General features: G+C 39.2%; 1 protein-coding gene across 2 annotated transcripts in view; it reads left to right on the forward strand.

The window, feature by feature from the left end:
• Nucleotides 1–25,511, forward strand: part of HNF4G (hepatocyte nuclear factor 4 gamma) — a 90,964-nt gene that overhangs the window by 52,019 nt on the left and 13,434 nt on the right. Inside the window, exons 1-5 of one of the 2 annotated variants that reach the window (XM_036338700.1) lie at nt 12,687–13,063; nt 16,851–17,022; nt 20,511–20,605; nt 23,661–23,767; nt 25,316–25,471. In XM_036338700.1, coding sequence (XP_036194593.1) covers nt 12,928–13,063; nt 16,851–17,022; nt 20,511–20,605; nt 23,661–23,767; nt 25,316–25,471 — 666 coding nt within the window. In that variant the 5' untranslated portion in view covers nt 12,687–12,927. Of the gene's footprint in view, nt 1–12,686; nt 13,064–16,850; nt 17,023–20,510; nt 20,606–23,660; nt 23,768–25,315; nt 25,472–25,511 lie in introns of those variants that run through there. The other variant, XM_036338701.1, reaches the window with a different exon arrangement.

Genomic DNA, 25,511 nt, shown 5'->3' on the forward strand with positions numbered 1-25,511 from the left:
TCTATATTCCAGTTAATAATTTAATGCTAATCAGCTCCTTATCTTCTGAAAAGGAGAGTCTGTTTAGAGTCACACGGCAACTGACCCTGAAGGTTAAATTAATATATGCAGATTTCTCAGATCACCTCTTAGCTTTAGTCAGAGTATTTTCTTGATTACATTTAAATCTCAGCTGTGCAATCCTCCTTTTATCTATCCAAAGAGCATCTGATTTAGTTATAATACAGTTTCAAATCTTTTTTAGTTTTGCATTTTATTTTATTATTTTTATTTTTATTTTTTTTCCCCACCCTTGACAATCCCCTGGCCTCCCCTACTAGTTTTGCATTTTACATTTATTTGTAGAACTAGTTTTAATAATCTGATGCTTTATTAGCAAATAAATATGAACATGAGCCAAATGATAAATGTTATAAAGAATAGTAACATATAGCTCAACTAATTCCACTATTTGGCAAGATGCTGTGTATTTCTGTCCAACTTGTTTAGATTTTATTATAAAATGGCATTTTTTTAGTAGTGATGTGAGTTGTTTGTTTGCATTGATCAGATTAAAGATGGGTCTAAAATAAGGATTTAAATTGTTATCTTGGCCTTAACATTAATTGAAAAACAATATGAATGAGTGATTAACTATGGAATAATTATAATTATTTAAGGGGGATTTTAAACATATGCAGATAAGTCTATGAATGTTCAGTTTAACTTAAGAATGGTCAGCAATGATAGGATAGGAGTATGTTTCAAAACTAATAAGAGACTTTTTAAACGTTGGGAATGACTGGTTTAAATGACCTGGTGAGCTCAGTGGTTCTGCTGGTTACTGCATGGTCATCAGCTAGAAGAACGGGGAAAAAGACAAGCAAAATTTATTTTTGTTTATCTAAAAATGATATGTCATCTGGGCCTTCAGAAAGGATCTGTGAAGTTCTTTGAAAATAGAGTCTGATTATTACAGCCAATTTCAAACATCTTTCTTTCCATGTCAGTAATACCAACTTGCTTTGAAGCTTGAGATGCCTATTTGTGTTTGTTTTAATTTTTTTATATGCTTATTTTCCCTCATCTAATGTAGAATGGAGAGGAGTAGAGATTTCTTTTTCAGAAGAATACTGGTTAGCTTAAGACAGTGGCAATAAGGAAAATAATGATTTTTTTTTAAATTGAGGTGTTTTTTTTAATCTTAGAAATGAAAGGAGGCTTTGCTTAGAATTAATAAACCATTTGATTTGTTGGAGTTCTCCACTTAATGGTTCCCTGCTAACACTGAAACAAATGCTGGGTTGATTTGGATTGTCATTCTTTTTCATTTGAACTTTAGTGATCACATGTGTGTAACCTTTGCACTTGAAAAGGTGAAATATGGAAATAAGAGAAACTACAAATGCGCTTTTGAAATTAGTATTTATGTTTGCTAATGAAAAGTAATCTCAAAGAAATAAGTTTACAGAAAAAATTTAAGTATAACTGAAAAATAGAATGTTTTAATATTGATATTAACATTTCAAATTATTTTCTTGAAAATAACCTTGATTTTTATTAGCCTGTTTTCTATTTTCAAGCACGCTATGAAGGAATGATTAAGTCAAATATAAAGTTTAGAACAATTTAACTGCTTTAATAGTCTTGCAGATAAGATAGAAATGTTTCTGCTATTATATTGAATAGTCAATAGTAAATTGAGTTGTTTTTTAAAACACTCTGTTGTTTTCATCTTTCGTTATGTTGCTCTGAATAAACTTAAATGCCATATTTCACATGCCAGTTTAGAGAACCATTGTCTGAGAGAGACATTTCTCAAGAACATTAGTTGTGTTACTTAAAATCAACCTTTTATCTGTAAGTAATATTGTCTTTCTTTCTGAGGTATGTGACCCGATTAGGACTAAGGAGGTCCATCTTAGCTCACAAACTATGAGATCATGCCAAAGAACTGTAATGTTCTGCTCAGCTTCCTGCACAGTGGCCTCTATTTAGTGATCTCTGTTAAGAGAGATTTTTAATAGATCTTAGTTTGTCATATACTAGAGGCCTGGTGCACGAAATTCGTGCATGGGTAGGGTCCCTAGGCCTGGTCGGTGATCAGGGCCAATCAGGTTCCCCCGCCTCTCCGCCTTTCCGCCTCCTTCTTCCCTCTCTCCCTCAGTGCCCTGCCGCTGCCGCTGGTTGCCCACCATGTTCTGCGCCACCCCTTGGTGGTCAGCGCGCGTCATAGATTGAACTCCCATTCTCCTGGTCGAACTCCCGCGGGGACACTTTTGCATATTAGCCTTTTATAGATGTTATATTTGAGGGCACAGATTAAATTTATATATTTCACTTTAGAATATACACTGAGTGGCCAGATTATTAACCACCTGACGTTTGTAGGCAAATTAGCTATAATTTTGAGCTGAAGTTGCTAGAGGGCCATACCATTATAAATAGGGAAGCAGGTTGTTTACCACAACAGTAGAAGTGATTTTTTTCTGAAGATATGGGTAAACAACGTGATTTAACAGCCTTTGAATGTGGGATATATTTGAACATGAGGGGCCAGATTATTATGACCACCCATCAGTACTTCGTCGAGCATTGCAAAAAAGTCATGTGGTCCAATGAATCACATTTCCAGTTGCAAATGACAGAGTGAGAATTTGGCAGAAACAGCATGAAAGCATGCACCCCACATGTATGAGTACAACCCTTCAAGCTGGTGGGGGCAGTGTTATGGTTTGGGGCATGTTTTCCTGGCATGATTTGGGCCCTTTAATTCATGTGGAACAATGTCTGAATAGCACAACATACCTAAGTATCGTTGCTGATCAGCTTCATCCTGTCCTGTTGATGGTGTATCCCAGTGGAGATGGCTTCTTCCAACAAGACAATGCGCCATGCCACAGTGCTCGTATTGTGCAGAAGTGTTTTCATGAACATGAGGAAGACTTTACCTTGCTTAGGTGGCCCCCACAATCACCAGATCTCAATCCAATTGAGCATTTGTGTGATGAAGTTAAAGAGCCATCAGGCAGCTGGTACCACAACCATCAAATCTCACAGAACTAGACAGTGCTATTCATCAGGCATGGTGTCAGATGCCTCGCATCACCTTTCAACATCTCGTGGAGTCAATGCCAAGAAGAATCGTTGCAGTATTGAAGGCAAAAGGTGGCCCAATGAAGTACTGATGGAATGGTCATAATAATCTGGCCACTGTGTGTGTGTGTGTGTGTGTGTGTGTGTGTGTGTGTCCTATCTAATAATAGACAAACATGGTAATTGACCGTACCTTTGCTATGCCTCCCATTGGCTAATCAGCGTGATATGCAAATTAACCACCAACAAAGATGGCAGCTAATTTGCATACTGCAGGCAGGGCGGGACAGTGCCATCCCGCCTGCCTTGCTGCCATCTGTGCCTGCTATCTGTGACCTGGGGCGGCGGGCGTCCATGTGTAACCCAACCTGGGGCGGCTGGGCATTGCAGCAGCGATCGGCCAGCCTGCCCGAGCATCCCGTGTGCAACCCAATCCGGGGAGGCCAGGTGGGGCAGTAGCAATCCGCTGGCCCGCCCGGCCGCTGTCCGGTGTCCCGTGTGCGACCCAACCTGGGGCGGCTGGGCAGGACAGCAGTGATCCACCGGCCCGCTCGGGAGTCCCTTGTGTGACCCGACCTGGGGCGGCCGGGAGGGGCAGCAGCGATCCGCCGGCCCGCCCAGGCGTCCCGTGTGCAACCCGACCCAGTTCAGCGCCCCAACCCCCAGATCGGCCCTGCCATGTGCGTGACCCAGGGCGGTGCCCCAACCCCCGGATTGGCCCTGCCGTGTGTGTGACACACGGAGGCAGGGCATGCACTGAGGAATCGGGCCTGCCATCTGCCACCCGGGGAGCAGGCCTAAGCCAGCAGGTGGTTGATCTCCCGAGGGGTCCCAGGCTGTGAGAGGTCACAAGTGGGGCTGAGAGACACCCCCCACTCCCCCTTCCCCGCCAGTGCACAAATTTTTGTGCACTGGGCCTCCATTATATATATATACACACACACACATATACACATATATATCACATGTTCAAAGCTGTTAAATCGCGTTGTTTACAAATATCTTCAGGAAAAAAAAATTCACTTCTACTGTCGTCGTAAACAACCTGTTTCCCTATTTATAATGGTCTGGCCCTCTAGCAACTTCAGCGTGAAATTGTAGCTACTTTGCCTACAAACGTCAGGTGGTCATAATCATCTGGCCACTCAGTGTATATGTTACTTTTTATAAATTACTGTCTTAAGAATTAGCATGAGCCCTGGCCAGTGTGGCTCAGTTGGTTGGGCATCACCAGTGCACTGAGAGATTGCTGGTTGGATTCCCCGTCAGGGTACGTGGCTGTGTTGTGGACTTGATACCCAGGTGCGGGCTAGCAGGAGGCAGCCAATCGATGTTTCTCTCTCATCAATGTTCCTCTCTTTCCCTGTCTCTTCCTCTCTGTCTCTAACATCAATAAAAATATATAAAATATTTTTAAAAGAATTAGCATGAATATATGATGTTTTTCCCCAATTAAACCTTTAGAAATAAAATTAAAAGCACTCATACTTTATGTTAAATGTAAGGTTTAATAATGTAAGTCCCATTTATTTAAGGGTAATTGGTTCTATATCACCTATGCATAAAATTAATATAGTTTTCCTAATAACTAGTTAAGCTTTTAACCTAATGTAGTCTTAATGAATTTACTTATAAAAAGTACTTGAAGCAATAATGGAAAGCTCCCTGAGTGAGATCAATCTGTTGTTTGCCTGAAAAAAAACTGAAATTTAACATGAAAATATGTAAACACATACCTTAACTGTTTCATGTACCTATGGTTTATGCAGTTAAATTGTATAATTTTATTTTGTTTAGTTGCATCACAGACATGCTTCCAAAAATCAGAGTTACTAAATTATGAAAATTCTGCAATCACCATTGAATGGAAAACACCAAAAAATACTAAAGAGAGTATCTTTTTTGGGGGTGATATTTGCTTTGATTATGATGCATAATTCAAAAGTCACTATGGCTAAAATTGTTTCTCTGTGACATTTTCTTTTTCTCCATCTTCCTTTTTTTTTTCTTTCATTCTTCTCCCTACTCTTGTTTAAGCTAATAAAAATATTCTAAATTTAGCCTCATTAATTTTAGAAGTAGAGGTTGGGCACAAGAAGAGATATAAATTAATGTATAAAGACAAGTTATCTCATGTTAAAAATTAATACTAGAGAAACTCTGACAGTCTCCACAAAGCCAACTCTGGTTTAACTGGGGGTCTCAACTTCCTTTGCGGAGCACACCAAGGTAGGCTACCTTCCTTAAGTAGCAGGTACCTTTTCTTTTGTTAAGAGCATTAACTGTTTTATTTTACATTTCTCTGATTACAAAGGTTGAACACTTTCCCATGATGTAGTTTACTTCTCCATCAATCTTTTTATTTGATTTTCTATGGGTAAGAACATTTAACAGCTCTGCTCTTCCAACACGTTTTCAGGTGTACAACACATTATTGTTGACTGTTGCAACATTGTACAGCAGATCTCCTGGTTTCTTCTTCTTGCTTAACTGAAATTTTAAACCCTTTGGTTGATATCTCCCCATTTCTCCCTCCCCCTGGCTCCTGGCAACGACTGTTCTTCTTTTTGAATCTATGAGTTTGACTACTTTAGATTTCTCAGATTAGTGGACTTACGCACAGTTTTGGTCTTTCTGTGACTGGCCTGTTTCACTTAGCATTGTTTTTAGGATTCATTCATGTTGTGGTAATATGGTAGTGCACTCCTTTTTAAGGCTGAACATTTTACATTGTAGAGCCCATTTTCTTATCCATTCATCCACTGATGAACTTCTGTGTTGTTTCCATCTTGACTATGGCTGCAATGTCCCCTGACATCTCAGCAACTTCACATAGTGATCTAGGGTCACTAGTATTTGTCACCTAGCATGTTAATGCATTTTTTCCTGTTATTTTGTAATTTAGTTAAATATTGTGTAATCCAAAGAAATATGAGTGTAAAAAAGATATTTTTCTCCTAAGAAAACCAAGAGAAATACTTTTGAAGTAGATAAAAACAAGTTGATTAGAATACATAAAATATTTTGAAAAAAAGCATAAAATTCTAGTAGGTTTCAAGATTCAGATTGCTTTACAGATAGCTTTGACTTTGTTAGCCACTAAAGAAAACAGACTAGATATCAAGGTAGCGTATGGGATTTATTAAACAATAAAGAATTCCTAATAGTGGGTTCTTATTCAAACAAAAGGTAGCAGTTATACATATTGAAGCCAAATACACTATGAAGTGTATTTTTGTGATTCTCTATTTTATTTATTTTTTTAATTAAATCTTTATTGTTCAGATTATTATAGTTGTTCCTCTTTTTCCCCCCCATAGCTCCCCTCAACCTGGTTCCCACCCCCACCCCCCAACCTCACCCCCCTCCCACTGTCCTCATCCATAGGTGCATGATTTTTGTTCAGTCTCTTCCCGCATCCCCCACACCCCTTTCCCCCCAAGAATAGTCAGTCCACTCCCTTTCTATGCCCCTGATTCTATTATAATCACCAGTTTATTCTGTTCATCAGATTATATATTCACTTGGTTTTTAGCTTCACTTGTTGATAGATGTGTATTTGTTGTTCATAATTTGTATTTTTACCTTTTTCTTCTTCTTCCTCTTCTTAAAGGATACCTTTCAGCATTTCATATAATACTGGTTTAGTGGTGATGAACTCCTTTAGCTTTTTCTTATCTGTGAAGCTCTTTATCTGACCTTCAATTCTGAATGATAGCTTTGCTGGATAAAGTAATCTTGGTTGTAGGTTCTTGGTATTCATCACTTTGAATATTTCTTGCCACTCCCTTCTGGCCTGCAAAGTTTCTGTTGAGAAATCATTTGACAGTCGTATGGGTATTCCCTTGTAGGTTACTGACTGTCTTTCTCTTGCTGCTTTTAAGGTTCTCTTTGTCTTTTGCTCTTGGCATTTTAATTATGATGTGTCTTGGTGTGGTCCTCTTTGGATTCCTTTTGTTTGGGGTTCCCTGCGCTTCCTGGACTTGTAAGTCTATTTCTTTCACCAGGTAGGGGAAGTTTTCTGTCATTATTTCTTCAAATAGGTTTTCAATATCTTGCTCTCTCTCATCTTCTGGAACCCCGATAATTCAGATGTTGGTACGCTTGAAGCTGTCCCAGAGGCTCCTTACACTATCTTCGTATTTTTGGATTCTTTTTTCATTTTGCTTTTCCGGTTGGGTGTTTTTTGCTTCTTCGCATTTCAAATCTTTGACTTGATTCTTGCGCTCCTCTGGTCTGCTGTTGGGAGTCTGTATAATATTCTTTATTTCAGTCAGTGTATGCTTAATTTCTAGTTGGTTCTTTATCACAACATCGAGGGTCTCATTAGATTTCTTGAGGATCTCACTATATTTATCAGCGGTCTCACCAGTCTTTTCGAGGGCCTTACTAAGTTTATCGGCGGCTTCCAGACAGTTCTTGAGAGACTTTAAAAGTGTGTTTTTGAACTCTATATCCTCCATTTCTGTCAGTTGTGTCCTGTTTCTTTGTCTCCGCATTTTTTTATGCTTTCTTGGTGCACCCCCTTGTGGTCTTTGTGCGCAGTCTTGTTGTAGTTAAGCCTTGATTGTTGTAGGTAATACTGAGGGGAGGATTTCACCTCCAGGCCAACTGGCTGTGAGACAGAAAAATTCTTGAAAAACCTTAAAAGTGTGCTTTTGAACTCTATATCCAGTAGTTTGCTTTCCTCCATTTCTGTCATTTGTGTCCTGTTTCTTTGTCTCTCCATTTTATATGCTTCCCTGTGTTGATAGAGTGGCTTTCTGTGCTAGGTGTCCTATAGGGCCTAGTAACTCAGCCTCCCCAATTACCTGAGGTAGACACTCTTGGTGCACCCCTTTGTGGGCTTTGTGCATAGTCTTGTTGTAGTTAAGCCTTGATTGTTGTAGGAGGGATTGACCTCCAGGCCAATTGGCTGTGAGAATCAGCTGTGTCTGCAGTGGGAGAACTTCTGTGCTGGAGACACCCTTCTGGGGCAAGACTTGCTTCAGTGTGGCTTTGGTGCTCATTGAGTCTGCCCCTTGAGTGTGTCCTTTATGGATCCAAGGTGCTGCAATCTGGATGGTCCCACTCAGACCACTGGGCACACTGGCTCCTGGATCTCAAAGGAGGTGCTAATCTAGTCTCTGCCTGAGGCTATCCAGCAGAAGCCAGCTGTGGCCGCAATGCAAGTTGCCCTGGGGCCTTGGGCCACCTGCAGTTTGTTAGGTAATTATCAGATTGCAAAGGGCCAAGCCTTTCATATGCAAAAGCCTCCGTGCATGGCTTGGGCGGGGCGAGGTCCCAGGGGATCAACAGGGCGGAGCGAGCAGTTATGGCTGCTCTCAGTCCTGCCCTCAGAGGCCTTGCTTCTCAGTGTCCCGGCAATCGCTGCAAGCACCCCCGAGAGAAAGCTGCCCTCGAGTTCCGACCGAAGCCAGACAGTCCAATTCCTCCCATATGAGTCTGGGTCCCCAGAGACTCACCTGGAACTGGAGCTCAGAGCTTGAGACTCCCTCCCGATTGAAAAAGACAACCGTGTCCTCAGCTACCAGCCCTCTCCGCATGCACCTCCGCTCCTTTGTATTTTACTTCAGCACTGCGCCTCCTCTGAGTCTCGGTATGCTTTTCTCTTTCCTTCCAGTTGTAGAATTTCCACTCAGCCAGCCTTCCTGTGGTTCTGGATGATGTCCATTCCGTCTTTTAGTTGTATTTTTGAAGTGGTTGTGCGAGGCAGCAATCTCCGGTGTTTACCTATGCTACCATCTTGGTTTTTTCCGTGATTCTCTATTTTAATTATATTATTGGCTTAACCAGTTAAGTAAAATTACAAATCCTAGAATTTAAGAGAAAGAGGACTTCTGTACCTTGTAATTTATTTGATGGCGGTTGGGGAGGCAGGCTGGGGGCCAAGAGAATCTTTCCTTTACTAGATGGAAGCTGACTGGATTCTGTGTGTGTGTCCAGATCTCAATATCATTAAAAAGACAAACTGTCCACTTGAGGAGATATGCCTGCTATTTGGATCTTCAGTATTTTCTGGAAATTCTCCAGTTTTTACTCTATAAAATGAAGAAAATAATAACAGTAACATGAATGGCAAGCAGATTTCATCTTAAAAGGCAGCTTTAATTGCTAGTGGCTACATTTGGCCACTGTGCCAAGATGAACCGTGAGTGGAATGCCATGCCCATAGTGATTCTGCCCATGGGCATGGGATGAGGTGGAACAATAACATTGTGACAGCGTTGTTCTCCTGAGCTTTACATAGCCCCCGCCCCCTTACCCATGGTTTTGCTTTTCACGGTTTTAGTTACTCTCAGTCTGAAAATATAAAAAAGAAAATTCAAGAAGTAAAAAAAAAAATCATGTTTTAAACCATGCTGTTTTGATCCTGCCTTCCTGCTCTGTCTTTGCCCAGCATCTAGTTAGTCATGTAGTAACTGTCCTGGTGATCAGATTGACTGCCATGGTATCCGATTGCTTGTCTTTGAGTAACCCTCATTTTATTTGATGATGGGCCCATTGCCATTCACATAACTACTATAGTATATTGTTATAATTGTTCTATTTTATTATTAGTTATTGTTCATCTCTGACTGGGCCCAATTTATAAATTAAACTTGATCATAGGTATATATGTATAGGAAAGAACATAGTATTATATAGGGTTCAACACTATCTACAGTTTCAGGCATCCACTGGGGGCGGGGGTGGTTCATAGAATAAATGACCCACAGATAAGGAGGGATTAGTGCATCCACATTTTTCTAGTGTTTTGCAATCTTATAAATGAACTAGAGGCCTGGTGCATGAAAATCCTGCACGGGTAGGGACCCTTGGCCTGGCTGGTGATCAGGACTGATCAGGTTCCCCGCCTCCCTGCCTCCTCCTTCCCTCACCACTTGCTCACTACCACCGTGTGGTCCCCCCCCCCCCCGCTGTCCCCCCTCCCTGTCTCTTCCTTCCCTCACTCCCTCAGCGCCCCACTGCTGCTGGTTGCCTGCCATATTTCGTGCCACCCCATGGTGGTCAGCGCACATCATATGAGTGATCGAACTCCTGTTCTGGTTGAACTCCCGAGGGGACACTTTGCATATTAGCCTCTATAGACTAGAGGCCCAGTACATGAAATTCAAGCATGGGAGGAGGGGGGGTTACTCAGCCCGGCCTGCACCCTCTCGCAATCCAAGACCCCTCGGGGGATGTCCAACTGCTTGTTTAGGCCTGATCCCATGGCAGTCGGACATTCCTCTCATAATCCGGGACTGCTGGATACTAACCGCTGGCCTTCCTGACTTTCTGATGGCCCTTAACCACCCTGCCTGCCTGCCTCATTGCCCCTAACCACTCTGCCTGCCTGCCTCATCACCCCTAACCACCTCTGCCTGTCTGCCTGATTGCCCCTAACCACTCTGCATGCCTACCTGATCACCCCTAACTGCCTCTGCCTGCCTGATCGCCCCTAACCACTTCTGCCTGCCTGCCTGATGGCCCCTAACCACTCTGTCTGCCTGCCTCATCGCCCCTAACCACCTCTGCCTGTCTGCCTGATTGCCCCTAACCACTCTGCATGCCTACCTGATCACCCCTAACTGCCTCTGCCTGCCTGATCACCCCTAACCACTTCTGCCTGCCTGCCTGATGGCCGCTAACCACTCTGTCTGCCTGCCTGATCACCCCTAACTGCCTCTGCCTGCCTGATCACCCCTAACCACTCTGCATGCCTGCCTGATCACCCCTAACCACTTCTGCCTGCCTGCCTGATGGCCCCTAACCACTCTGTCTGCCTGCCTGATCACCCCTAACTGCCTCTGCCTGCCTGCCTGACTGCTCCTAATCACTCTGCCTGCCTGCCTGATCGCCCTAACTGCCTCTGCCTCAGCCCCCGCTGCCACAGCTTTGTCCAGAAGGACATCCAGAATGATATCCGGAGGTCATTTGGCTGTCTGGTCTAATTAGCATATTAAGCTTTTATTATTATATATTGTTCTCAAAGGTAACTTGATGGGATGGTGAATACACAATACAGTGTACAGGTGATGTGTTGTGGAATTGTGTACCTGAAACCCGTATAATTTTGTTAACCAGTATCAACCCCAATAAGTTCAATAAAAAGGAAAAAATGAATGGTTCTCTGCCTTATATATATTTTTAATTATATTTTATTGAGTTTTGAGAGGAAGGGAGAGGGAGAGATATGAACATCAATGATGAGAGAGAATCATTGATCAACTGCCTTCCCATGCCCTTCCCTACCGGGGATCAAGCTACAAACCTTGCCAAGACCGATTGCCGACCCATCTCCCAGTTCACAGGTTAACATTCAACCATCTAGCCACACAGGCTGGACTCTCTGCCTTATATTTTTCTTCCTTTCCTTCTGTTGCAACACTCCCATTGGTGACATCTCTCAGCACTAGTGAATTACTACCTAGACAAGAGAGTGCACACAATTCAATCCTTTGGTTCACAATGGAAGCACTTTTGTGTAAGTTCACCACAAATGAGAACCACTTCATGCACATGAAAGCCACAGGATTTTCTTGCTGTCTACTTGTCCAAAAACTGAATAACTACTAGTACAGTTAGCCTTCACTAAAGAAAATCAGCCCATAAAATGTATCCTGCAAATACTATTCTCACTATTAAGAGACTACAGAATATGAAGGCCAGAGGGCTATTTCGGCATCACTGTTTGATTCAGTGACTTGCGGCTAAGGTGACTCTGCCATTGTCTTCACAATTCTTCATGTAGTTTTGAGTTTAAGAGGCCAGCCTAGCCTGCCCAGGTGAAGAGTACAATAATTTCTTTACTAATTTATTTACAAGTTTTATGGTTTTAAAAAATTGAGTAAGAAATAGTACCTTATAGTAATCTTTAACAAATGTAGAAATGAAATTCTGACTTCATAGTGTAACCGTGGGTGGAACTTTTTCTTAGAAGATAAAATTAATAAGTGTATTCTCAGAAGTAAAATATAATCATTGAATACTATCTTCTAAATGCTCTTTGTCACATATACACATAAAAGATATTGGGTGCTATACGGAAGTTAGATATAGAGGGCTGGTGGTGAGATTGTGTAGATCCACACTGGTGAGGGAAGGCTTCATTTCAGGTTAATACCTAGAATATAATAGGCATCAGAAGTCTAAAGAAATGGAACCTTATTCATGTTACAATTATTTATTCAATGCTTCTGCCCTTGGGAGGTTTGCAAACACCCAAGGGACACAGACTCATACATTGATAGTTAGAGAGAATATGTTAAAGGCCTTATTAAGGTTATGCCCGGTTCCTACTGAAGTATATCTTAAATCCCTGTCATTTCAAATTACAAGCTTGTTTTATTACAACATAAACAAAGTTAGCTTTACTGTATGGGTAAGAACACTTGAAATTGTTAAGAGCTTATGTTAAGTGTTAACTTAGCATTGTGACTTATCACATTTACAGCGGTAAAGTCCCATCTTTGGGAACATGTAGTATGTGATTTCAGCCCCTTCAATAAGATAAATCTTGGTTCAATTACAATTTAAAACCTGACACTCGATTCTCTTTTCTATGTTGAATCTCTTCATGACATCATTTATTATCTACTGGAAATCAATCTAGGAAATCAAGTTAGTCCACTAAGCACTTCAGGTAAGGTGATTTCATGCAACATTCCAAGATTATCACAGGAAATTGCTTTCGTATGCCATAAAGTAAGAAGCCAGGAGCCGAGCTGGCCTGCTGAAGGAGCTTACAGCTTTACAGCTCCGCCCACAGCCGCTCTTGAGTCACTCAGTTACAGTTAACTTGGGGATATCACTCGCAGATTGAAGCCCTGGCAGCCCTCACACAGCCCGGGCTCGTGGAGGCCTTGGATGTGTGTCTCTAAGTCAATGATGAGGGTATCGGAACCGATCCTGGACATGGATATGGCAAATTACAGTGAAGTTTTGGACCCAACGTATACAACCTTGGAGTTTGAAACCATGCAGATTCTGTATAATTCAAATGGTGAGTTCTCATCTGCTTATAAATATATATTTTTAAGTAAGTATAGTGGGAGAAGTCTGAGCTTCCCAGGGTGGTAGTCCCAGGCTTTACTGCGAGATAGATTGGGACTCACATTTTAAAGCCATACATCTGAGCTTCTGGACTTCATCACAAATTTTAAATTAATAATGCTCTGCCCATTTCATGTTTGTGATAGAAAAAGCCAGCTATGCTTAATAAAGTAACCTCAGAATTCTGTCATGGCCCAGTTAGGTAAAAAGAGTTATTTTGTTTACTGTAAATCACAGTAATAAGTAACATTGGCTGTAAAGTATATTTTCTAGGCAGCATTTAGATGACAAATAGGACAGAGTTTCCATAGAACACTGGACAGTTTTCCTAGTTGCCCCCTACTTCATTATTCCAGTTCTCATTGCTGCCAGTGAGAAACTGCATTGAAAATCACTACCAAGTTTTTTCATTTCACACAAATATGAAAGGAAATAAAGGTTTATATTATAACCCCACTTGACAAGCTAATGTTTAGCTTCAAAAGCTCTTGGTATGCATCTACTGTAACATTTTAACTTTAAATAAGACATGAGTTGTTTAGGGTTCAGGTCTTTTTATAATACAGCTTACCATTGACTTTAAATTTATTTTTTAAGTAAAAATATTGTCTAAGATCAGTTATAATTGATATAACTCTTAAAACCTAGTAATTGTGTGTAGTGTGGAAAATGTGTGTGTGTCTGTGTGTGTCTGTGTGTTTAATTCAGAATTGAGAATGTAACATGCTCAGATTATCTTAATGTTCTTCCATGTTGTATTATTGGTGGAACAAGTATTACAAATTGTCAGAAGAATAATTCTGAAATTTTAGCACAAAGAGAGTTAAAATGAACCAATAGTGCAAATCTTAGAAAGTCACTGTTTAGGTTCCTTATGTTTAGATTTGATGAGAGATATTTAACAGAGTATTATTTATTTCAGTAGAATCATGATTTTTAAAAAAAGACTATCGATTGCTAATAGTAGAGATAGGCATACCATAAGTATTTACTAAAATAATTGACTTTTCAAAATGTTTTTGGACTTTTTTCTAGTAATGTTGTTAATAACATATGAATATGACATTAAACTTAAAGCTGCGGAAGGAGCTCACAGCTTTAGGCTCCGCCCACAGCTGCTCTCGAGTCACTAAGTTACAGTTCACTTGGGGTTATCACTCGCCTATTGACCGCCTGGCAGCCCTCACACAGCCCGGGCTTGTGGAGGCCTTGGATGTGTGTCTCTAAGACAATGATGAGTGTTGAATTTTTTTGTATTTTCATATAATCATAGAATGCTGTCAATTCTAAAATACTTCTAGCTGCCTATTTCTAGTATCTATTTTGTTTATGTTACAAAAAGAAAAATTCTTACATTTGAGAACTATAAGTCACATGGTTAACCTTAAGCATGTTCTTATTATTTTTTTAACTTGATGAAATTATACATAACTAGAAGCCCAGTGCACGAAATTCATGCACGGGTGGGGTCCCTAGGCCTGGCCTGCAATCAGGATCAATCAGGTTCCTCGCCTCCTCCTTCTCTCGCCGCCACTGCACAGTTCCCTGCCTCCCCGCCTCCCAGCTTCTTCCCTCACCACCTGAGTTGGCCCGCCACCCACCCCTGGTTCCCCGTCCCAGCCCAGGATCCGGTCCTGATCTGCTGATCAGGACCTGCCGGCTGGTGGGAGGGACCTGGGAGGTTGGCCACCGGCCCCAAGGAGGGAGCTGGCCCTCAGCCTCCCTGGGAAAGGGGCTGCGTCCGACACCACCCACCCCCAGATCCCCATCCCAGCCTGGGGGCCCAGCGGGGGGAGGGACCAGGATGTTGGCCAGCAGGCCCCATTGGTGATTGGGGCCTGCAGGCTGGGGGCAGGCAGCTCCTGCATTGAGTGTCTGCCCCCTGATGGTCAGTGCGCATCATAGCGACTGGTCATTTGGTCGTTCTGTCATAGCAGTTGCTTAGGCTTTTATATATATAGGTTATATCTGTCTACTCAGAAATATTAGTAAGTGGAAAATATATGTTGTTACAGAATGTACTTGGGACATGACAACCATTCATTTTATCTTTTGTTATTTTGGAGATATAATAATGAATTGTTATGTTAATATTATACAATTATATAAATTAAAAATATTACCTTATATATTCAGTATCTTTTAAGTACATACAGATTTTTTAAGCCCCATGTAGTGTGTTTTTTTTTAAAAAATAGATTTTTTGTTGTTATTTAGAGAGAGAGGAAGGGAGAGAGAGAGGAAGAGAGAAACATTGATTGGCTGCCTCCTATACACACCCTCACAGGATTGAGCCAGCAACGCATGCATGTGTCCTGACTGGGACAATGTGCAACTAACTGAGCCACACAGACCAGGAAGAGTACATACAGATTTTTAAAGATGTAGTCAACAACATTAACTCATTTAAGTACTTAAGTAAAATCATCTGTGGATTTTTAAAGCCTATTTCTTCATAACTATATAGTAGATCCCACTTTATGCCAGGCACAGTTCTTAGAGCTAGAGACAGTGAATGAGACAGATAAATGCTCTGCCATCACAAAGTTTGTATTCTACAGACAGAGATGGATAATAAATGGGCAGACCATTACAGAATATAATTTAAGACAATAAATCAATTGTTATTTTTATTATTTTTAAATAATCAGAGTTCTAGGTTCTACTTGAAGGGAAGATGGGAAGTGACTCTGGGAGGTTCAGAGAATATTTCACAGAAAATGAGCGAGTAGAACAGAAACTGGAAAACCGGTTGGAAGATATTTGTGAGGAAGAACTTCCTTCCAGGCAGAAGGAATAGCAAGTGTAAAGGCTCTGAGATAGAAAAAGACTTCGGGGAGAAAAAAGGCCACCTTGCTGTTCACAGTGAACAGGGTGAAAAATAGATAGTACTAGATGGTGGAATGGGAGAGGTGGGAGGGTCTCTATCCATGGAGCTTCAGAAGTCACGATGTTACTTACCTGTATCTAAGATTTGGATGCAGAAGGCTGGTAAGATGTGGCTTTCTTATACCAGGTGCGCTGTGGGGCTTTGGAGTAATGAACAGTAGAGAGCAAGGATGAAAGGAGAGAACTTGGACAGAAGGCTATTGCAATGACCCAGGGGAATGATTACAGTCAATTGGATAAGGGTGGCCATTGTGAAAAGGAGAAAAGTTATGGATTCTCTAAGTATTTTAAATACAGACTTTACTATTGGATTGGGTATGAGTGATAAGGAGAGAATCCATTGAAGACTCGTAGGTTATTGGCCTTAGGTTCTGGATTGTACTATAGACCTACATGGAAGACTGAAGGAAGAACATGTTCTAGAAGGAAAATCAAGGTGTTCTGTTTTTATACATTAATTTAAAATTCCTCTTAAATGTCAAAGTAAAGTTGTTAAATAGGTATTTGGGCATTTCAGCCTGATGCCTGTGGGAGACATTGGGGCTGGAGATAAAATTTGGGTCTGTTAATCATGCAGATAATATGTAATGTTGTGGGACTAGATAAGCTGCCCTTGAAAAAGAGTGTGGTTGGGGGACTGAGCCCTGTAGTGTCCCAATATTTAATAGTCAGAGGGGAGAATGGATGAAGACTGGCAGAAACAGCCATTGGTTCAAAGGAAGCAGTTTGTGGGGCCTCCAAGAAGCCTAGAGTGGACTGTTTCAAGCCTCTGAATATTTAGTTGGGTGATTTAACTAGAAAGACTCAATACTGACTCAAACTCTACTCCACCCCCTTTTTTTGAACAGATAGTTCTGCCCCAGAGACGACAAGTATGAATACCGCAGACAATGGGGTCAACTGTCTGTGTGCCATATGCGGGGACAGAGCCACAGGGAAGCACTACGGAGCGTCCAGCTGTGATGGGTGCAAGGGCTTCTTCAGACGCAGCATTCGCAAGAGCCACGTGTATTCGTGCAGGTACCTGAAACGCTCCTTTTAGCAAAGGCATCTGCACAGGTGTTTCAAAAGGCATGCAAGAAGGGAACACAATTCAGAGCTTTTCTATTTCTGTAGCCCTTGGAGCACAGTCTGTAAGCTGCTTTAACAATGAGGATGTTTGGGTGTGTGAGCAGGACGCGCGTTCACCAAGGTGGTTCTCTTTTATGAAATGTCCAGAGTTATTACAACGTGTATAAAAAATTCCACATACTTATCACTCAACTTAGACCAACATAGTTGGAGCCTGGTGGACACCTCCCCTGAAGGCTTTCTCTTTCTCCCCTCTCTCCCAGAGGTGACTGTTGTCGGAAGTGTCCTGTCTTTTCCTGTTATTTCTTTATTGTTTTACCACATGTTCATATGCCAATAGGCATACTTAAATCTGCATTTCAGTGGCTTCACAGTTTGCATCCTTTTTGAAGTATTGGTATTCTTTTAAGCATCATTGTATCTTGAGTTTTTTCAAACAAAATTATAAAAGTACGGATGACTTTGGTAGCATTTTTTTTAGCTTTTTTAAGCTAATGGATGAATTTATATTTTCAGTTCTAAAATTTTAAATCTATTTCTTGTGCCACAGTTTTGCCATTAAATTTAACATTTTATCATTTCTAGTAGGCTGGCTTTTCTGTTTGAATATCTAGTCAATGTCATAGCACAATTGAGGGTTAGATATGTCACAGTGAGTGTTCAGAATGACAGTTCTTGAGTGCAGATTGTGCCTGGGAAGAAGTTAATTCTTTTCCAGTGTGATGCCATTTGATTTCCAAGGGCGTGGAAAAGTTAATACATAACTCTCCAAATATTTAACTGGTATTTTCTAGTAATTTTTCCAGGAAACCTTAGTATGTAAAAAAAATGTAAATCATTCACTTTAACACCTTTTTGGTAAACAAAAAATAATATTTAGATAGATCTTGCTTTTATAAACAGCAAAACTCCAAAGATAAAATGTAGACCAATGTAGAGTTCCAAAGTCATCAACAAAAATAAATACAAAATAACAGGTAAACAGTACTTTTTTGAGTTAGGTGTTCTGTTAAAGGTGAAATCCATAGATAGGAACAATAACAATCCAAACAACAAAATCCATCAAAAACTTTTAAGAATCAGAGTCTATCAGCAGCATAAAGGGCTTTCAAGATTTCCATGCTTCCTATCTGAGAAAAGTAGGAAAGGAGTGTCACCATAGCAACTTTCAGAAATTCAGAAAAGATTCCACCAACATGTAGAGTTGACTCACACTTTCCCTTCATGAGTATTGCTACCACCTTGGCCTTCTTTACATATTTTGCTCTTAAGCAAATGCTACAATTCTCCATTTGGAAAATTGTTATATTGATACAAATTTAGGATCATAAAGGTTTTCTTAAAACTCACATTTTGCTGGTTTTAAATTTATCCGTTCTCTTAGATTTACTAATTTCATTTTCACTCTAACTCTTCACACTGAAGTTGGCTTTGCCCTTTCAAGCTCTTTAAATTACTGTCTCAACACTTCTCACATTAGGTTATTTATTATGGTTGTCTGTAAACTTGTATGTGTACCCTACTAGATTATAGTTTCATTGAGTGGAAGAGATAGATAACATTTCTCTGTTTAATCCCTACGCCAGGATCTTATACACAGTAGGTGCTTAATACATATGTATTCCATTTTGCATTAGTTTAATGTTAATTGAATGTGTTCTCCTGCTGTAATTGTTGGTAACCTGGCCCTCTCTCTTGAATCTCCTCAGCCATGTATTCTCAAATGAACAATGATTTTTTTCCTCATCCAGGAAGTATGTCTCTCTTCCAGCTCAGTTCATCTATAATAGGCTTTATATTCTTTTCATATTTAGTAGCCATTCATATTTTCTAGAAGAAATATTTTATATAGGTCACAAAATATATTATTTTATTCTCATCGTTACTAATCAACCACAAGTAGTCAGGGATATACATATGGATAATATTAAGCCAGAATTTTAAAGAAATGTTATTGCTTACTATATGTTTAATATTTGTCCCAAAGTCTTTAAAGTACATTCACATAACAATCTTTTACAGCAAGCCCTCCCTATCTTACAATTGTAAATTAACTGGGGTGAGTGTGAGTGGGTGTTCAATTACATTGCCAAATCCTATTAAGAATGGTGGACCTGGGAATCAAGCTTCAGGTCTAATTCCAGAAATGGTACTCCTTTTTTTTAAGTGCACATTTCAGTTTTTTTTTTAGTATGTCCAGAGTTGCAATCATCACTACAGTCGATTTAGAACATTTTCATCATCCTATAAAGAAACCTCTTACCTTTAGCAGTCACTACCCTTTCCCACCAACTTCCTCTCCACCGATATGAAGCACAAACTAGTCTATTTTCTGTGTCCACACATTTGCCTCTTCTGGACATTTGATATAAGTGAAATTATATACTATGTGGCCTTTTGTGTCTGACTTCTTTCATTTAAAATAGTCAAGGTTCAGCTAAGTCCTAGCATGTATGGGAACTCCATTCCTGTTCATTGTTATTTATCATATCCATTGTGTGTGGGAACCACATTTTAGGTATCTATTCATCAACTGATGGGCTTTAGGGTTGTCCTCACCTTTTAGCTATTAAGATAATGCTGCTGTGGACACTTGTGTACAAGTTTGTGTGTGAACATATGGCTTCTTTCTTTTGGGTTGATACCTAGGAGTGGAATTGCTGGATCATATGATAGCTCTACGTTTAACTTTTTAAAAAGCTGCCAAACTTTCTTCCTAAGCAGCTGCAGCGTTTTATATTATGACCAGTGATGTGGGAAAGTTCCAATTTTTATGCATCCTCATCAACACTGGTATTGTCTGTTTGGTTTTTTTTCCTGATTAGAGGCATTTTAGTGGATGTCAGGTGACATCTAATTGTGCAGAAACTACTCAATGCTGTTCTTGGCGTGAAATTGGGCATCTATTTAGAGTAAACTTTAATTGGATGTGAAGCACATTTAAAATAAGTTGAAAAATATTTACAATGAGAAAAGCATGAAAGTGCAAAGGAAGGAAGTTCTGATACAGTCTCCATTACACCGAAAACCTTTAGCAACAGGCAATTGAGATTTATATGTCAAAGATGCTTAAACTAGGTTTGGCTTTCATGACTCATGACAGAAATGACCGTGCGCACTGTCATTCAGTTTTATTTTATTCTAAAGGCTACATGGGAGGTGAGGCTTGTGTTCCCATGTATGTGCTGACCATGGTTTTATGTTAGAAATGATAGCAGGAGGAAAGCTACAAATGTTCACAATCTGGAAAAGTCAGTTTATTGTTCTTTTTTTGTTTTGTTTTGTTTTTGAATTATATATGAGTGTTCAATTAATTGTTCTTATACATTCTTTCTATTGGGCCATATTTAGGCATACTTATTTAAAGTCTGTTTCTTTGCTTCTTTCCATAAATAATTATCTGAAAAATTAATACATCTTTTTTTTTAATATTATAGGTTCAGTCGGCAATGTGTTGTTGACAAGGACAAAAGAAATCAATGCAGATATTGTCGATTAAGAAAGTGTTTTAGAGCAGGAATGAAGAAAGAAGGTAAGATATAACATACTAATGATATTTAATACTATCAATGAAGAGTGTTATACACAAGTTCTCATTTCATCATAATAACATTTTCACATGAGTTCTGATTTTTCTTAATGAAGAATCTGTGGTTCCTTGAGTTTAAGGATTTACCCGAGGAACTGACACCCAGTCTCTCTCTGATGACTAAGCCAGATGCCATTTTTTATTGCTGTTACACCTGTCAACAAAACTGTTGTCTAAGTAACATTCCAACATCCTGTTCAAAAAATAGATGGCCAATATCTATTAATCAGTTGAAATTATAACTATTTTTAAGCACATTTTTACTGTTAAAAAGATTGAATACCTTTATTTTATAAACATTAACTGAACAAGGACTGTGCATGCATTCATGTATTTATTTAACAAATATTTATTGAGCACTGCTACTTTCCCAACACTGTTCTGGGTGCTGAGGTTTCAGTAGTTAACATAATAGAATATTTCTCCCCCTCTTGGAGCTTATCTTCTATTGAGGAACAGAGACATTGAATAAATACTCTATTTTAGTGTGAACAATTTCATTCTGAACATATTAAATAATCTGGTTATATTATCCTACATCCTAACTAAGGTTAATTTAGAAAGGTATTGAACACGTTTAAACGTTTGGCAGGGAATAGTCACTATTAAGATTTATGCATATCAGTTTTTTCCACATTCCTGTGCCGGTCATATACACAGAGATAGTTTTCAGAACTATTTCACAAACTATTAAGCAATCAATGGAATGAAATCGGTATTCTTTAGAAATGTAAGATATATCAAACCTGTCTTGAACATAGCTAGTTTATTCTTTTGACACTCAATATTTTAAAGAGACCAAAGTTTCAATAGTTTTGTTCAGGTTGCTAGTCTCAAAAAAGAAGGCGGATGAAAGTTCCCAGAGTTAAAGGAGAGGCACTTTCCTATTTAGAAATGACTTATGCCTGCCCTGGCCGGTGTGACTGAATTGGTTGGGCATCGTCCTCTGCACCAAAAGGTTATTGGTTCTATTCCAGGTCAGGGCACATGCCCAGGTTGCAGGCTCGGTCCCTGGTAGGAGGTGTGTAGGAGGCATCGATCCACATCAATGTTTCTCTCTTCTCCTTTCCCTTCTCTCTAAAAATCAATAAACTGTTTTAAAAAATAGTTTATATCTAGTGGCATATCAGATAGTTTATGGGTTGATTACATACTTTTCCCATCATTTTCATCCATCTCCACTTACAGATCACCATCCTTTATTTCCTTTAAGAGTTTTACCCTTTTTTATATGAATTATTTTTTAAAATAGTGAAATTATATCATCTACTATTCACAGAATAATACATTAGTATTTTCTAAATACATTAGGAAGTAACTTTTGGATTTTAGCGTGGTTATATTTCCCTTATTTACGATGATAGCATCATATCCAGTTTAAGGTGGAAATGTATATAAACATGGTTTTCTGTTGAAAACTTTAGCAGTAGGAAGGTTACAAATGTCCATGATATATTTTAGCATTTTTTTTTTAAAGATTAATAATGTAAGTTCAATTCATAAAAGCATAACTTACATTTTTATTTTTATCTCCATAAATGTATTTCATTAGTTTAGGCTGAAAGTCAATGACAATTTCTGCAAAAAAAAAAAGAGAGAGAGAGAGAGAAAGAAATGAAAAAAAGAGAAGGATAAGTACCAGTAAATAAGATTTTAAAATAAAATATTATTGATTTATTCCAACTTAAAATCTACTCACTCTTAAAGGCAAAAAGTTCAGTGTTTTCTCTTCCAAATTAATGAGTTGATAGTTAATAGTATGTTTTGGATAGATAGTAGATTTTAGCATAGAAATTCATGAATTTTTAAAATATAAAGTTGTTTATTATAAATATAATTTTAGAGAGAGAGAGGAAGGGAGAGAAAGAAAGAGATAGAAACATCAATGAGAGAGAAACATAGGGATTGAGCCCTCAACCCGGGCATGTGCCCAGACCAGGAATCGAACTGGTGATCCCTTGGGTCATGAGTGGACACTCAACCACTGAGTCACATTGGCTGGGCAGAAATTAGTGAGTTTTTTAAATAAAAAAAAAATAACTGCATTAAAAATTATGATAGTTCAATGTTTTATCCTCCCAGCACAACAGGGCAGAGCATTAACTTAAATAATTTAGGGGCTACAGGACTTGTTTCCATCCTTTTTGGTTAACAGAGATAATTTCAAAACCTCCTAAGTTTTGAAATCCAACTTTTAACATGTGACCTCTGTTCCTCTTTATGTGACAAATACACAAGTCAAACCCCTCTTATTCATCCTTTTTAGTTTTAGGAAATTTTATTGAAAATTTTAGTTTTCAATAAGGAATTTGGGGATACACATTTTTCTTTCTCCCTCTACTGAGAAAAGGTTGATCTAGCTCTCTCTTAGAAGTCTTTTCTATATAATAGGGGGGGTTTTCACCTTCCCAAGTGCTGCGTTTCCAGCCTCAGTCTTCTCAGGAGAGACGTCCTACCTGCTGTGCCTTTGGCTTGATTCATGTTGTAAACTTTTCTAAGAACATTGTTTCCTAAGAGATCATAAGATTGCAATCTTAAAACCACCACAACTAAACTAAATTTTCTTTCCACTTTTGCTCATGACTTAGAATAAAATGGAGGTTTCCACTTGACTCATATCTCTGATAGTGAATACACTCTTCTCTTTGACCTAGTCAATCTCATGGGCGATAGGTACTCTTCCTCCAGTTACCTCACGGTTTTATTAACTTTAAGAGTTTGGAAAACCATCTTACTGAAATACAGCATGCCTGAACTGGCTGACCCAGCACTTTCTAACATGCATGCCATCATGAAATCCCAACAGGCAATATTTTTTGAGCTCAAGTGACAAGCCTGGCTCTGTCTTTAAAGGTGACACAGAATGAGAAGTGTCTTCAGTCACACTTCTCTACTTTCCCAGGTGTTTTAGAAACATCCCTTCTCACTTTCCATATTTTATTTTGTGACACGTAGTGAAGAGAAGCAACCAATAGACATTGTGATTTTTCTCCCCTAGCTGTGCAGAATGAACGTGATCGAATCAGCACCCGAAGAAGCACTTTTGATGGCACCAACATCCCCTCCATTAACACGCTGGCACAGGCAGAAATGCGGTCTCGCCAGGTACCCACCTCGCACTAGCATCCCACCCGCTTATAGACTCAAATGCACTAACACCCCGCCCTGCTTATAGAATCAAATGGCTGTTTAGGTGTAATGCTGAAATAATCTAACTTTTTTCAAATGTGCTCATTACTAACCTAAATCATGTTTATGCAAATTCAAGAGTTTTACTTTGAAAATATTGGTCGGACTGTTGACTTCACTGTGATGTATTCTGGACCAGTTCCTATTTATGAATGGGACAATGAAGTGTATTTCAGTGGAGGGTTGTAAAATATACATTTGTTTACAAAGTTCATTTGAAATACTTCATGTGTGGCACAGTGCTCTGGGGGGAGAATCTCGTTTTCTTGGTTGAATGTGTAAAATCAGTTATCACAACTTTTGGGGAATTTGGTTGAGACGGATCATCAGAGCTTCTTTCCTTACAAACAGTTTCTAGACTCAAGAACTCACCTTGGCACCTGCTTTGGAAATAGGTGTTTTAAGGGAAGAGCCAGATTTTGAAAAGCGCAAGAGAAAGTTGAAGTTTCTAGCGTGAGAATATCAGTTCTAAAGTTTTACATAGGACATTAGTTATCTACATAAGTAACAGTGGCTTTAGAATCAACTAAACAGACCCTTTCGGACAGTTTATTTTAACATTGCTTCTATTAGAAATGTTAGTGATATTTTTTCTATTATAAAGCAAATTATGAAATAGCTAACTATTAATCCAGCTCTATAATGAGTCAGTGCAACTACTTTCGTTTTTGATAACACAAGGGTAGTACGATGAGGTTAACCTCACTGTGATCATCAGCATGGCTTGCAGATTACCTGATGGCCTATAAAGTGCTTAGAGAATGGCTTACGGGGAGGTGTGAGGAAGGGCACACGCACTACAGAAAGACACGTACACACACATTTAGAAAGTGCAGAAAAGTTCATAACTTTCAGAAAGTCACTTCTTCAGCAGAAGGGCATTTTGAAGCCACTTATATTTTTATAGAGTTCAAAATCCTACAGAGTTGTAAAAATTGTTATTAGATTAAGCTAAGTCAAAGGTTGGTTTCTTGATTTGATTTCTATGGGTTTCTATTTAGTGCAGAACATACATCGTCTTCTTTCTCATCTAAATCCTTTCTCCCAGTTTGTTAAACTTTATCCACTATAAATATTTTCAACAAATTAAAGATGGATTTTTCTTAATGGAAATATCACTTTTTAATGAAAAAGGAAACCACATAGCATATTTCATATAAATACTCTGTTATTTCTTTGTATAGTCAGTTTAGATTATGGCACTCCCCAAAAGTTGGGTAACTTTTTCTACAATTGTGTTTATTAAAATAAGATAGTGCTCCCACAGTATGTGCTATGCAGGGAATGTTTTCAATTAAACTTGTACTGAAAGGTATTTCAGTTCTCAATTTAAAAATATTTAGCATATTTCAAGATACTGTGACAATGATAGCGCCACTTCAATGGCATTCATAGAGAAAAGAGGAGTATTGGTTATGTCTTGTTTTCAATGAGAAGTTAACATAATGTTCTTGTTCATGCTAGATGTCAGCCTCAAGCCCTGGTGTGAGCACAGACATAAATGTGAAGAAAATTGCAAACATTGGTGATGTCTGTGAATCTATGAAACAGCAGCTCTTGGTCTTGGTTGAATGGGCAAAATATATCCCTGCCTTCTGCGAGTTACCACTGGATGATCAGGTAGAAGTTAAAGAAATTCTGAATGCTTAAAAAAACACCA

Source organism: Myotis myotis, unplaced genomic scaffold (genome assembly GCF_014108235.1).
Source record: "Myotis myotis isolate mMyoMyo1 unplaced genomic scaffold, mMyoMyo1.p scaffold_m19_p_16, whole genome shotgun sequence".
In the NCBI taxonomy this organism is placed as follows: Eukaryota; Metazoa; Chordata; class Mammalia; order Chiroptera; family Vespertilionidae; genus Myotis; species Myotis myotis.